Raw genomic sequence first — 15,112 nt, 5'->3', positions numbered from 1 at the left:
TATGGTAAGATTTAGTTATAACACTCCAAACTGCTTCTGAGTTGGGCAATCACAAAACAAGTGTGACATTTATTTTTCTTCAGGTTGAATGTTGGAAAGTCTTTTTTTCTGTTCTCCTCTATCTCAAAATCATTCAACTAGTTTGTTCTTTTTCCTTAACCTTGGCACACTGGCAGGGACTGGGAATGAGAAGTGGAATTTTGTGTGCCAAGTATCAGGAAGAACTGAATTTTCTTGTCAAAAGTGTCAGTAAGTTAGAATTGTACTTTAATTTACAACCGCTATCAGTTTGAATGAAGTATATCATTTGAGGGTCAGGTATGTAGCAAGTTAAATTATTTAAATCATTCAAGAAAAATTATGGAAGATTTACAAGGAAATGAAAGTAAGATGAAAAGTCCATTGTCACAGTTATTTCTCAGCCAGTAACTGAGTATTGAGAATCCATCTCTCAGTTAGCAGTTGTGGTCCTGATAATCTCAACGAAGATCTTGACTCTATGAACTGTCAGAATACATTAGAATATCAGCAAAGGAGATTGTAATATGCTTTTCCTTCTCACTCCAAAAGCTCCCGTAGAGTTATTTTAAATAAAGTTAAGGTTTGCTAGCAGGGAATGCCATAACTAGTTTGGTGCGAGCAGCACCCCTGCACTAGACTTAGTCATCTGGGGGAGCATGGATTTGTTAGATTTGTTGAGTACTTCAGTTACTTGTCCTATGTTGTTCAAAAAGGAGAGGAGAAGTGGTGCAGAATTTTCCCTTTGCAAAGGGTGCAGAAGTGTCTAGTAATGACTCTGCCTGCAGGTGGCTTTACCCCTAATTCCATCTTTGTCTTGTAGGATGCACGTTAACCAAACATCTCTCTCCACATTTCATAAAAGTGATTCGTGTCTTGAGTCAGTGGAGAAATAATTTTGTAACAGCACGCCCAAGCTAGCCACCAAATATGCGCATAAGTCACACCCGTTTTCAAAGTGGGCCTCCGCGCATAAATCTGCTTTCAGTATTAGCTCCGCAAAACTGCACACACACCTGTTTATTTGGTGCGTGTCATTTTGCAGAAAGAATGTACATGCATGCTTTTTTACGATCAAGTCTGCATACACCCCACCTCCTGGAACTCCTCTCCCCCATGAGCATAAAATATGTGCATGCAGTGTTATCGGGTCACAAAGTTTGATAAGGGAACATGTCAGCAGGTACAGAACTACTTTTCCTGCAGAAATCACTTTTGAAAATTACCCTGTCTATGGACGGAGTGAGGCATGGATATTTCTGAACTGCAAACAGTGTTAGGTTGGCTCAGTACCAGAGCTTTGTGAAACTTTCACCATCAAAGAAACTGGCTGGATAATAGGTTTTTCAATTTTTGTTTTCATTTTTTTTTACCAGTGAAATTCACTTGATTTCTTTTGGCAGTATGGCAAAAATTTGCTGCGTGTTCAACAAGCACACATGGTAGGTTTGACCATCCATAGTGGGTTTTCACGAATCTGCGGCAAATTTCGCACACGATGTCACGTAGAAATCTGCAGAAAATCTGATGGGAGGCCAAAATTCTCAGCGAACACTGGCAGGAAAAGTTCATTTAATGGATTTGGTGAACCTGTGAATTTTTCTGAAGGCTTGCTGAATCAGTGAAACTGAGTGTCTGACCTACATGCCCGACCTATATGCCTCAGTGTGAGATACCTAAAGTTTGGCGAAATTTCAGCAGTACTTAGGGTACTTAGTTTTAGGTAGAAAATTTGTAAAATTTAGGAACCTAAAACTGAAGTACCTGTAGGCCTGCTATTTCTGTCCTTAAGCATAGGCACCTGGGTTAGGCCCCGGGTCTGGGCCAAGGCACCGGCATTGAGACCTGGCCTCCGGGCTAGCTGTGGAGCCAGGCCTAAGCTGAGGTCCAGGCATCAGGACCTGACATCTTTGCCAGGCCCTAGTGTCAGGCCTGGGTCTGGGTTGAGGCCCAGATGTTGGGAACCCAGCCTCCGTGGTGTCAGGACCATTTGGCAAGTATGGGAGGGAGAGTCATCGGGAAGTTTCCCGGGCCTAGGCCTTTGCTTTGGGTCTCAGCCTAGGCCCTGGCATCATACCAGAGTCTAGGCTGAGACCCTAGCATCGCACTTGGGCTTAGGCCAAGGCCCCTTTGTTGGGTCATGGCCTATGCCTAGGCATGGCCCAGGCTTCAGGCCTAGGCTTAGGCTGAGGTGCTGGAGTCATGCTCAGGCATAGGCTAGGACCCCTGAATTGGGTCTTGGCCTACTCTCTAGATGAGGCCCCAGCTTTGGGCTTAGGCCCAAATGGTGACTTTTTTAAAATAGATTTTCAAAAAGAGATTCCGCTGAAAGTTTGCCAGAATTTAACTCTACATTTTGAAATGATCCGAAACAAAGTAGGAAATTTCATCTCATTTCCTATTTAATTTCTTCTGAATGCCCATCCTTAGTAAATCCCCTAGTTGTTCTTCTCCCAACTGAACCAGAGTCCAACTCTAGAATTCCTTCCCCCTAGAGGGTAGGATAACCTCTCTCAAGCGAGAAACAAAGGCTGGAAAGATGACAATCCCCTTGTTCAAAAATAGATCTTCCAAAATAGATAACTCCAACAGTCTCTACAAAATCTCAAAGTCCCCAAAAAACTCCACAATCTCCAATCTCTGCTGTTAACTGATTGCCAAGATAATAGATCCAGATCCCAGACTTTCAAAAATATCGGGGATTTTAACCTTCTCTCAGTAACTAGTTCAGAGCCAAAAACGTAAAACAAAATCTTCCAAAACTTCAATCTCCAAATCTCCACTCTCCTTGGGTACAATGTACTAGGCTTGACACCCCCCGCCCCCAATTGATCCTCTGGTTAGTAGGAAAGACTCTGATCACATGCTCAGGGGATATAGCAGAGGGAGGACTCCAAAGATGTAAAGCCCCTGGGTGCTGAAACAGGTCAAAAATAGTAGCAAATGCTGGAAGTGTCTAAAGAGGCTGGGGGGTCATTAAAATAATGACCTGTTTATTATTTTGCTTACAATCATTACCTGTTCTTCCCCCCTCCCCCATTATATTTCTTGTTGATGGGAACTAGGAATATGCTACAAATATGTTAATGATTATCCTTTTGAGAGATGAAAATATATTTTTAGTTTTCCTTTGTAGTTTCATTTTTGCCTGGCTTTAACTCATGTAGATGATTTAAGTGGTAATAGAAAAATAAATTGAACCCCCCTCCCCCACACACACACACACACACACAAACTCAAAATACAGTGGGTGAGAAAAGTGAACAACTTGGCTAGCAGTAAATTAATTTGTTTTCCTTTATGTTTTTGAAACTACATCGCACCCTGGGGCCGATGCAATAACGTGTGGTTTTAAAGTGTGCGCTGCAACTTAGTGCAGTTTCTTTAATGCACAGGTTAAAACATTTTTAACTCCCGATGCAGGGCGCTAATGCTAAGCTGATGCACCGGGAGTTTAAAAAGTGTGCAGACTGGAAAATGGGTGCACTAACCTGAGTTTAAATGTGCATTCACCACAGATGGAACACACATTTTAATTTGGGGGGAGCCTCTCAGATGTGATTGATTTATGCACACAAAATTCATGTTTTGTGCATTTGAAAGACTTTTATGTGCACAAAAATGCTTTCAGTGTGAAAAACATTTTTGGTGCACATTCATTATATTTATAGGCAGAAACCATGCATACAAAGCATGCTAACTACGCATACATCCCGATTACAGATTCCGGTGTTGGAATTTTAGCTTCTGCCCATAGACTGCTCTTGCACTGGAAACTTTACTCCACCTCTGACCAGGAGTAAAATTTCCAGTGCTAAGAGAACCAGAGTTAAGCCAGTGCACCTCTCTATATTGGGGAGTAATAGTTAATGCCTTCATATGCATGGGATTTCCTTGCAACAGCCCTTTACTCAACACACAGTTTTACATGCACATTTTTTGTGCACAGAAACCCTTGCTGCAGAGGGACTAACATTTGCGCATAACTGAAGGTAAAACTGTGCACACTGCTAACCCGCTCCTTATCGCATCAGCCCGTTAGCAAGGTTTATTTTACTGTCATGACGCTTTATGATTGCCATAACACGCTTCGGTATAGGGCGGATTTTAAGAGCCCTGCTCGCCTAAATCCGCCTAAATCCTGGTGGATTTAGGCGAGCAGGGCCCTGTGCGCCGGTGCGCCTATTTTACATAGGCCTACCGGCGCGCGCAGAGCCCCGGGACTCGCGTAAGTCCCGGGGTTTTCTGAGGGGGGCATGTCGGGGGCGGGCCCGATCCGCGTGGCGTTTTCGGGGCGTGTCGGGAGCATTTCGGGGGTGAGCCCGGGGGCGTGGTTACGGCCCGGGGCGGTCCAGGGGCATGGCCGCGCCCTCCGGACCCGCCCCCAGGTCGTGTCCCGGCGCGCTAGCGGCCCGCTGGCGCGCGGGGATTTACATCTCCCACCGGGAGGCGTAAATCCCCCGACAAAGTTAAGGGGGGGGGGTTTAGACAGGGCCGGGCGGGTGGGTTAGGTAGGGGAAGGGAGGGGAAGGTGAGCCTACCCCCGTTCCCTCTGATTTTGGAGCGGCCTCGGAGGGAACGGGGGTAGGCTGCGCGGCTCGGCGCGTGCCGGCTATACGGAATCGATAGCCTTGCGCGCGCTGATCCAGGATTTTAGCGGCTACGCGCGGCTACGCGTGTATCTACTAAAATCCCGCGTACTTTTGCTGGCGCCTGATGCGCCAGCGAAAGTACGCCAAATCGCGCGGTTTGAAAATCTACCCCAGCATGCGTTAAGAGGGACTGAACATTTCCCAGGTATAGAAGGCACTCCCTTGGCCTCTGGCCCTGTGCTCTCTTTTATCTACATTACTGAATGCAAAAACCTGCTTTATTTGGCATTGCCTAGGTCAGGAATCAGGTGGTTCATGCCTTCAGTGTGTGCAGGGTTATGTGGTCAGTCACACTTTGCACCATTTTATATTAACTGCTTTCATGCCATTTTCTTCTCTCTTCTGCTTTCAGGTTCTCCCGATCTGAGTGGAACGGAGAAGGTGGAACTAGGGCAGATCCAAAAACATAAGCAGGAACTGCTTGATGACATTCAGGTACTAAAGAACTAGGCTTACCAAATGACGAGGTCATTTGTTTTTTTATGAAAACTAACCCTGGTTTATCATGAAAACTGGAATGTCAGGTACATTGATGTTATAAGAGAAAACCAGGGCAGTCTTTGTCTTTCCAGATGACCTGGAGCCAGTTGGTAAGCCTTTAAACACTAACTCACTTTCTTGCCTGGAGTTTTTGTTTCCTGACATCAGAGCTATATATACCTTCCTCTCACACCTTCCTATCCAATGCCAACATTTATATTATCCGATCTCTCTACAATCAGATTCCTTTCTGTTATCAGCCAATGCCCTTCCTGCAGTTCTGCCTCCTTTAAGAAGATAAGAACATAAAATGTTCCATGCTAGGTCAGACCATTGATCTACGGAGAACAGCATCCTGTCTCCAATAGTGACCAATCCAGGCCATTAAGAAGTACCCAGCAGATCCCAAAGAGTAGGATCCAATTCCCTGTTGCTCACTCCTACGAATAAGCAATGGCTTTCCCTGAGTCCATTTGGCTAATAATTGTTTATGGATTTTTTTCCTCCTTCTGTTAAGTCTTAGAGGGCAATCTTCAACATCATATATGCAGATAAAGCACTGTTTTGTACATCAGTTGTGCATCTAGATTTCCGTGTACATTGAGTGAGGCATTCCAGGGACAGAGTCGAGATTCGGACGTGTACTTTTTACTTTAATAAAGTGTATGCATAAATTCCCCTGGTGCAACTCTGTGCAGGTACTTTTTCCAATTTTATTTTCAAACATAAAAACTACCCTCAGACTTTATCCTTCTAAGCGTAGTCTGAAAGTTGCCCCCTTAATCTCAATCCCTTGCACCCACCTCATTCACTAGCATGGTGACTATGTATGCAATCTGCCTGGGTTAGAAAGAGTTCAAGAGCATCATGCCATAATCCTCTGCTTTCCTCATATCCAGAGTCAGTGGGAAAGCAGAAGTGCCATACCATTGCACATTTTGCAGCTTATGTGCTCGCTTGTTTAACATTTTACTGCATTATTTTTCTTTCTGCAAACTTCATGCTAACCTGTATTAGATTGGGCTTCAGGCCATCAGTCTGTCCTTAGGCTGAATTGCCACATAGGCGGAATAAGCCCCGAGGTTCTCAGAAGGCACCTAAATAAAGATGTACAATTTTCTTGCAAGGGAAATATTCTGCATTGTTTCAGTGGCCCAGTTCATATCCTAACAAGCAGCTCTAGCCACACCTGCTTTGAAGCAGGCCATCGCTCACACTACAGAAATCCATTCAGGGGTAGATTTTCAGACCTATGCTCGATTTTTATAACGTGTGCGTGCATGTTATAAAATTGGGGGTCAGTGCACGCAAGGGGGTGCACATTAGTGCAACTTGCGTGTGCCGACGCCCGCGGCCTTCCCTGTTCCCAACCCCCTAAACTAACCTCCCTTCCCCTTTCCCTAACCTACCCCCCCCAGCCCTATGCTAACCCCCCCCCCCCCTCGACCTTTATCTTACCTTCTGCGCATGCCGTTGTGCCAGGAGCCTCTGACCCCGCTCCGGCCCCAGACCACCCCACCCTGCCCCTTTTCCGAAGCCCCGGGACTTACTCGCATCCCAGGGCTTTACGCGCGTGGCCGGGCCTTTATAAAATAGGCCTGGCATGCGTAAGCCCACCTGCGGGCGTAGGGCTTTTAAAATCCGGGCCTTAATGCTCATGAATTCATGCAGGACTTGGCCAGCCTCTCTCAGCAACGGATGGACCCAGGCTTTGAGATTATGCTCCATCAGCCCAGCTCATAGTTACTTTCCTTCTCTCTAGTCACTCTAGCTTTCACACACCTTCACTTCACATTTTCTTCTCTCCAACAGAGGTTGAAAAACGAGATTGCTGAAGTAATTGCCGAAATTGAAGAGTTTGAATACTTGGAAGAGAGGTGAGAAAGCTTGGAACCCCTCTCCTCGTAGGTGCTCCCTCCACCAGTTTTATTTTCTGTTTAAAGCTCCTCCATCTGAGCTTTGAATATTTTCAGACTTTTTGCTCTCTGTTTCATCCACAGCAAAAAAACCCAACGAAGTAAACAGCTATGCGCCGGGAGGAAGAAATTCAATATGGATCCCAGAAAGGTACAGCAAGATACACAATGGGGTTGGAAAAGAGGCTGGAGGGGAAGAAGAGGGGAAAAAACAGAGAAAGAAAAGAGAGAGAAAGGTGCAGAGCAAACAGAGAGAAATGCGCATTGGAAAACTTAAAAAACAGAGAAAAGAGAAGAAGAGAGGGTGCCTCAGTGTCTATAGGGAAGTGTTGTCTGGGTTGACAAGTGATCAGATTTTCCATGCTTCTAGTTCTCGGAACCACATCTAGTGACAAAGACACAAAAGTCTAAAAAGAATCATATGCAGTGTCCGACAGTGCCTAATTTGTTTCTCTTGCTTCCGGCAAACCCTTATCTGCGAAATCAAGAAAACAAAACCACAAATACTAAACACATGTAGCATTAGTGCCCCTCGCTGTAACCACACACCCTCTGATAGATGAGACTACTGCTGCTGCTGCTGCAAAACATTCAGACCCAAACCCACAGGATGTGTTTCCTCCTCTTGTCAGAAAGACCAGACAATGCTCATCAAGCTGAATTAAAGAGACAAAGTCAACCGATGTGAAAGGAAAGATATGTTCTTCTGTACTAGCAAATGACTGAAAATGGGGCTGCAAGATTTGCTCTTCGTCCTCCCATGGAAACTCTCTCTCTCTTTTTTTTTTTTTTTCATCCGGCACTCATCAGGGGAGCCATCATGAGCAGCCATGCTGTTTTCTCAGTTGTCTCCCCTGTTTTTTCCTTTATGCAAGGTAAACAAAACACAACAGCAACTTCCTGTACCCAAGATACAAAACCAGATGCATACAGCTATAATTGTTTTGTTAGACAACCCGGGCACCACCCCTAATATCAGTCCAATAGCAAACCAAGCTGCTGGTCTCACCACGGAGGCTAGGAACCCACACATCCGTACAAGGGGTCAACAAACATTGCCCAGGTATGTTTAGTTCCTCAAATTATCATCCATACATGCTTTTCCTAATTGCTCAATAATCTTCCCATTTAATTTTTTAATTTTTAAATTTTATTTTTATAACATTATCCAATATTTTCATCAAAACAAAACCTTGATATATGAAATATAAGCTTTTAACAAATGAGAATAACAAAAAAAAAAAATCAATAATAATTTAAAAAAGAAACAAAGAAATAAGATCAGTCATATGCAAAAGCTACATTTAGCTCACCAGAGGGAGGATTCAAGGAGAAAACACCAGTAAGGGACTGGCAGAACAAAGCAAAAAGAAAACAAGCAACATATAATATGAAGGACCCCATGATAAATACATATAAGGTAAGTTTGTTACAAACCAAGAGCTTGAAAACTTGGAAAATCATACTAAACTTCTTAACCTGAGGCTGATTAATTTTCCACAAGTTTAAAATATCTGGTAGATATTTTGAAAATGCCAGAAGCTGCTGTTCCTCCACTAAATACAATTTATTTTTCTCCTTCTGGTAGAAGACCTGAGGTACAGGATGGGAATCAAGTTGCTGTAGGTGTCACTTTTGATGCCTTGGATTTGACTGCAATGATAGAACAATCCCTTGAATCTGAATCTAGACGGGCTACTTTATTAGTGTCCTTTTCTTCTTCTCAAAGATAAAGATTCTGCGATGCATTTGGTGTTTCATAATCAGAATTCTTTGTTTTTGGGAGAGGAAATTTGGATATTTCCTGATCTTTCTAAAAAAAAGACTCAATTACTTTGGAAGAAATTTCTGAAGATAAAGCAAGGAGTGTGTTATCTTAAGGGGCTCATTTTGGGGCCAATGCAATACAGTGCGCTCGGCTGTTTAACCTGCAGTTGGACCTGGGTTATGTAGGCGCGTCCACTGCCCCTTATGCTATAAGGCAGAGCTTTCCAAACTTTTCATGTTGGTGACACACTTTTTAGACAAACATAATTTCACGACACAGTAATTCAGTCTACTAGCCAACCAGAGGTTAAAGGTTAAATGAACAAAACGTACTTCGACAATTTATGTATGTTTCCTTAAATATATACATAAATAAAATGTTTCACGACACAATCAATCTCATGAAAACCTTTCATTTATATTAAAAATATATAATATTCCAAAATTAATGTTATTGTTATAATTTACGAGTAACAATAATAAAACAAATTGACTGTCCCCCCACACACTAATATCTTCCCCCCCCCCCAGTACAGGTCTGGCCCCCACACACTCATATCTCTCCTTCCCCAAGCACATGTCTGGCCCCCACACACTCATATCTCTCCCTCCCCAAGCACATGTCTGGCCCCCACACACTCATATCTCTCCCCCCCCCAACCACATGTCTGGCCCCCACACACTCATATCTCTGCATACCTTAACCTTCTCTTGTTTAATGTTTTTTTATCTCATATAACACACTCATATAACTGCATTTTTTATCTCATATAACACACTCATATAACTGCATACCTTAACTTTCTCTTGTTTAATGTTTTTTTATCATTATTATTACTACAACTATTATTATTATTATTATTAAGATAAATGTTAGTTTTTTACCGAGTTTTGTTACCTATCCACTTGTTAATTGTAAACCGACATGATGCGATATCTATTGCGAATGCCGGTATAGAAAAACTTAAAATAAATAAATAAATAAATCTCTCCCCCCCCCCCCCCAAGCACATGTCTGTCCCCCCAGCACGTTTGCCCCCCACTCACTCATCTCTCTCCCCACAGCACATGTCTGGCCCCCACACTCATGTACCTCTTCTTTTTGATTGTTGCCAGTGTTTCATGAAAAAACAAGCGCTATTTTCCAAAAGATCAAGCCCAAGCACATGTCTGTCCCCCACATATCTCTCCCCCCCCCAAGCACATGCCTGTCCCCCACACACTCATCTCTCTCTCCCCAGCACATGCTGGCCCCCACACACTAATATCTCCCCCCCCAGCACATGTCTGTCCCCCACACACTCATCTCGCTCTCCCCCCCAAGCACCATACTAGCCCCCCACACACTCATCTCTCTCCTCCCCAAGCACCATACTGGCCCCCACACACTCATATCTCTCCCCCCCCCCACTCATGTACCTCTTCTTTTTGATTGTTGCCAGCTAAGTGCTTCACTCCCGTCAGGGTTCAAGCCTTCCGTGCTGCATAAAACCTTCCAGGATCACCAGACACTGTTGCTTGCAGTCAGTATTTATTTATTTATTTATTTATTTAACATTTTTCTATACCGACGTTCGCACGAGACATCACATCGGTTTCCAGACAACAGAATAATTCAGCCAACTGGGCTTTACATTACAACTGATGTAGTAACTAGGGTGGGGGGGGGGGGGGGCAGGGAAGGAGTAGGGATTTTAAGTACTCTTCGTGGCCAGGCCTCATCGGCAGCAGCAGCCAATGACAGGGATAGCTGGGCTCAAGTCCCACCCACCAAGCCCAAAGAAAACACGATTGACAGCAAAAATCGCCCAATAATAAAGCAACCCACAAACTGAAATAAAAAAAAGTGAATCGCTAGAAAAAAAAGCCCGAACTCACATTGGAGTTGACCAGGCTTGCGCGACACACCTGCACACTGCAGGCGACACACTAACTTTTCACAACACACAGTTTGGAAAGCTCTGCTATAAGGGGATTAGCGTCTCCACAATGCACATCCAATGCGCCGGGAAACCAATATCGTTCATCACATGCAAATGCATGTGAATGAGGCTATTAGTTATTCACTCCACACGCAGTAAATGAAATGTGCGCCTGCTCCAGGCAGGCATTAATTTCTGAGCACCCCAAAAGGTTGTACAGAAAAACAGAAAATAACTGCTTTTCTGTACATCCGACGACTTAATATCATGACGACATTAAGTCGGAGGAACGAAAGATTAAAAAAAATAAAGTTTTAAAAAAGAGCCGGCGGTCAGGTTCGGGAAACGGATGCTCAGTTAACCAGAGTCCGTTTTACGAACCCGTGGATGTGCACCCATTAGAAGAACGGATACCGATAAATTCAGCATCCGTTTTCTTAACCAGCAGACAGCCAAGGACAGCCGATCACTCCCGGGTGCCAGCTGCGCTCAATCAAGCCTAGCGTCTCCTTCACAGCGCGACCCCTAATTAAAATATTGCATGGTGCCCCCAGGAGAGCGCCTGCTTTCAGTGCATTTTTTTTTTTTTTTGCATCGGCCTCTTTGTTGCTCGCTTTCCTTGTAAATGTATTATTACAATCCAAAATGCCACTTATATATTATATTTTTGAGCACTCAAAATTAATTTTTTTTTCTGAATTCTAAGAAGTTAGCAAGTCCATTGCCTCCATCGTGATATAGTCATGTTTAGACTATTCTGCTTGATAGTCTTACTAAATGATAGTTTTATCGTAAGTGAGATCTCCTAGCCTGTACCCATTTGAGAGAGTGACCAGGCCTGAATTTATGGATAAGCAACAACTGCCTAGGTCGCTAAATTTTGATAGGTGCCAAATGCCCTAGCTGAAGAGGAATCTACTTCAAAGGGCTGCCTCTGTGGCACTGCATGGCCCCCGCCTCCAACCCTGAATCTCTGGTCCTGCCTATGGGCAACTAAATCTTAAATCCTGCCTTAGGAGTGACCTTGTCAGCCACACAATTATTTTTTTGTGTAGTTTGTGCACCTACACCAGGGCCAAGCCACAGGGCGGCAATGCCATCCCGTTCAAGGTGATGTGGTAGCATTTTACACAAACATCATAACCTCCAATCTGCCCTGATGATGTTTCCATGCAAAGTGCCATCACCCTGCCAGCACAGTTCACCCTGCTGGAATCACAGTATTCTGCTGGTCCCTGTGTCATAAGCTCTTGAAATTGGTTTGCTAGCAACCTCCCGTGATTTAAGGCAGGGCGCAGTATTCCCCGCCCCCCTCTCCCCCCAGAAATTATTCCTAATACTGCCTTTTCTGCCAGTCACTGGGCATGATACTTCCTTTTTCATCCTCCAGCGGCACTCTCTGGTCCACCAAAAGAATCCTCCATGGCATGGCAAACAGAGCACTCGCTACCCAACTGTTCCTCCGAGCCGAGGATTGTATCAGTTTTCACAGCAGCACTATTTTCGTGAAAAGCCATAACCAGCCAAAGATAAAATTCACAATGAAAAACTGAGAAAATATTTGGCCAGATGCAGTGAAGATAAAGAGGAACTGGGTGTGTGTGTGTGTGTGTGTTCCAATCTGTCATCTGTTGTTGTGTTAACTGCACTGCAAATATCACAGACCCAGTTAAAACTGAAACTACTAGCAAGGAGCTGGAAAGCAGCAAGCCACAAAGACATCAGGTACACTCGCTGTGAAAGAGTCAGTTCATAATTATGAGCAAATGTTTATTTTTAAAAGGGATAGACAGCAAAGCTATCTTTCTTACAAAGCCCAGGCAGCTCTAACCAATGGATCACTTGATACCATGACTAATCCTTTTAACCCTGTTCCTACCATTTATTTTATTTATTTATTTATTATTTTTATATACCGACATTCATCTCAATTGAGATATCACACCGGTTTACATTCAGGTACTGTAGGTATTTCTCTATCCCCAGAGGGCTTACAATCTAAGTTTTTGTACTAGAGGAGCAGAGTACTAGAGGAGCAGGTACTAGAGGAGCAGAAGCAGACTTGAGAAAGGTTGCATCTTTTCTTTTTGTGCTGGGGAGGAACAGGACATTGGCTTTGCACTGGAGGAAGGTGGTTTTGTACAGCAAAGGGCAGCAGATAGAAAAGTCCTGGTTCATTGCAGGCCCAAGCAGATTTTATCAAATTTTCACCATTCAGTAATCAATTGAGGCATTTCGAGCTGGGCCTCCCAATGTTCCTCTCTTCATCTTGGGCTGTGACCCAGAAAGCAGGATTACAGCCTATGAGATCCTTAAGCCAACGAGGGATGTTTCAGGAACAAAATTCCTACTTTATTTAGTCATCATGCAATAGGGGCGTTCAGACCTTGCATAGTGTGATTAGTCTCTGCTATGCACTGCCTGACTTGCTCACTATGCAGACTCAGAGTACAATGACAGATAACAACTGCATCTCTCATCTAGTTTGCCCAGGATCCAGACCAAGCACTGTGCTAGTGTCTGCTGAAAACTTGGTGCCTGCCCTGTCCCAGAGCTGCCATTCCTCTCCCTACCAGAGAGAGAGAGAGAGAGAGAGAGAGAAAAAAGAGTTCAAACCTTATCAAGGAGATGGACAGCAGCTCTAGAGTGCTGCTCAGGCTCCAGGTCCAGCAGTGCCATAGCTGACCCTTGGCACACAGAGTGTGTTCTAGCCCACTTCACTGTGGTTCAGTTATCGAGTGCACTATTTTTTCTTAAGTAATTTTTCACATTTCACACAAGTGTAATCCCCTTTTAGGGCACATAAAATAAGAGAGGGTGTCTAATGCCTGTTTGGGAGCTAAGCAGGCACCAGTCTCTATGGGTTCAACAGCAAACCTGTGCTTGAGCAAGCTGGTATAGTGGGCCTGGCACAGAGTCAAGGTCTGTATTCATCAAGCTGGATAGGGAACCAAAACCCTGTGGTAACTTGTGATCGTGGCTTGGGAGACAGCCAGAAGTTATAAGGAGGCAAACTAGGGCTGTTTCCCTTATGTTGAATTTATTTATCGTGAAACAAAAATCAAACAAACAAATGCAGCTCACCCTAAGCAGACAGACATCACATCACCCTGCCTCATGACAGAACAGCCCATGATTTTTGTTTAACCTGCCCAGTCAGGGAGCTCATTTGTTTAGCTGGATGCCAGGGCTGCTCCTTCAAAAGAACATGATGGCTGACCTCTTAAGAAGTTATAAAATCAAAATATATATTTTTGGGAGGGGGGTGTTGCTCGGTTGACAGTGAACACAGAATTGTTTACATTCACCCTTTTTTCATTCAGTCATTCCTGGAGAGGTACTAGTGTGTAAAGCTTCTGAATGCTCCTCCTAACTTAGGTATTCTTATTCTGTCCCTCACTGAATTGGGTGCTGCTGGGCTGAACTTTAGTTAATAAATATGTTGTATTCTGTTCTGGGTACGTCTGTTAAAGGATAGGTAAAAATTACTAATATATTTAATGAAATGAACTGAACCAAAACCCCAGTGATATATGTAGAGCATGAATACAACGGGAAGAATTGACTCAAGGAAGGAGGTTTTAAAATTGGGGTGCGTCAAAACATATGAAACGAAATATATGATGGAAAGAGAAAACAGTCCTAAGAATAAAGCCCAGAGAAGAAGTAATAGAACCAAGAAACAGGCAAAGAATGTTGCTATTAATGCTGCTTAAAACTTGCCGAATTGCCAGTTCAGGATAACAGGACATGATGATGTTGCCACATTTCTGTTCTCTAAGTCTGAGCCCGGATCACCTCAGATTTCCACCCCACTCCCCTTCTGTCTCACCCCCAGGGTATCGAGTTCCTCGTTGGGAATAAACTGCTGCCCGACAGCATTCTAGAGATCGCCGAATTCCTGTACAAAGGAGAGGGGCTCAACAAGACGGCGATTGGGGATTACCTGGGCGAAAGGTGAGACCAATGATCCTCTGAGGAGCGCTGTGGTGTGGGGCCCTCCAGCTGTGTGCGCCAGTAGCAGAACTACCAAGCAACCCAGTTTCTGCAAGGAGTCTATTGGCTAAGTCCTAGATTTTCAGGTCACCCTCCCACACAAACGTATTCTTGTCGTCTTGCCATTTACAACGTGCAATAAGAACATCACAGTGCCTCAGGTTTCCAAAGTTTCCTTCCCAGAAACCAGGTCACTGGCCAGTTCGGAAACCCGGAATTCTCAGATTTTGCCAGTAAATTCCTGATAACTTTAATCCATTTCAACAGCATAAAAGGGATCACAAAAACTTCCAGACAACAAGCAGAATTCCACCCTCTCAACACACAAACACACATACCCAAACACACACACACACACACA

The 15,112-nt window shown here is 44.1% G+C and overlaps 1 protein-coding gene across 1 annotated transcript in view; it reads left to right on the top strand.

The window, feature by feature from the left end:
• The window catches only part of CYTH4 (cytohesin 4), a 146,845-nt gene that overhangs the window by 73,201 nt on the left and 58,532 nt on the right, over positions 1 to 15,112 (top strand). Inside the window, 4 exon segments of the mRNA XM_029590057.1 lie at positions 5,023 to 5,105; positions 6,963 to 7,027; positions 7,151 to 7,217; positions 14,594 to 14,712. Coding sequence (XP_029445917.1) covers positions 5,023 to 5,105; positions 6,963 to 7,027; positions 7,151 to 7,217; positions 14,594 to 14,712 — 334 coding nt within the window.

This window comes from Rhinatrema bivittatum, chromosome 2 (genome assembly GCF_901001135.1).
Source record: "Rhinatrema bivittatum chromosome 2, aRhiBiv1.1, whole genome shotgun sequence".
In the NCBI taxonomy this organism is placed as follows: domain Eukaryota; kingdom Metazoa; phylum Chordata; class Amphibia; order Gymnophiona; family Rhinatrematidae; genus Rhinatrema; species Rhinatrema bivittatum.
The sequence above is the reverse complement of the archived record's forward strand: the minus strand, read 5'-3'. Positions and strand labels throughout refer to the sequence as shown.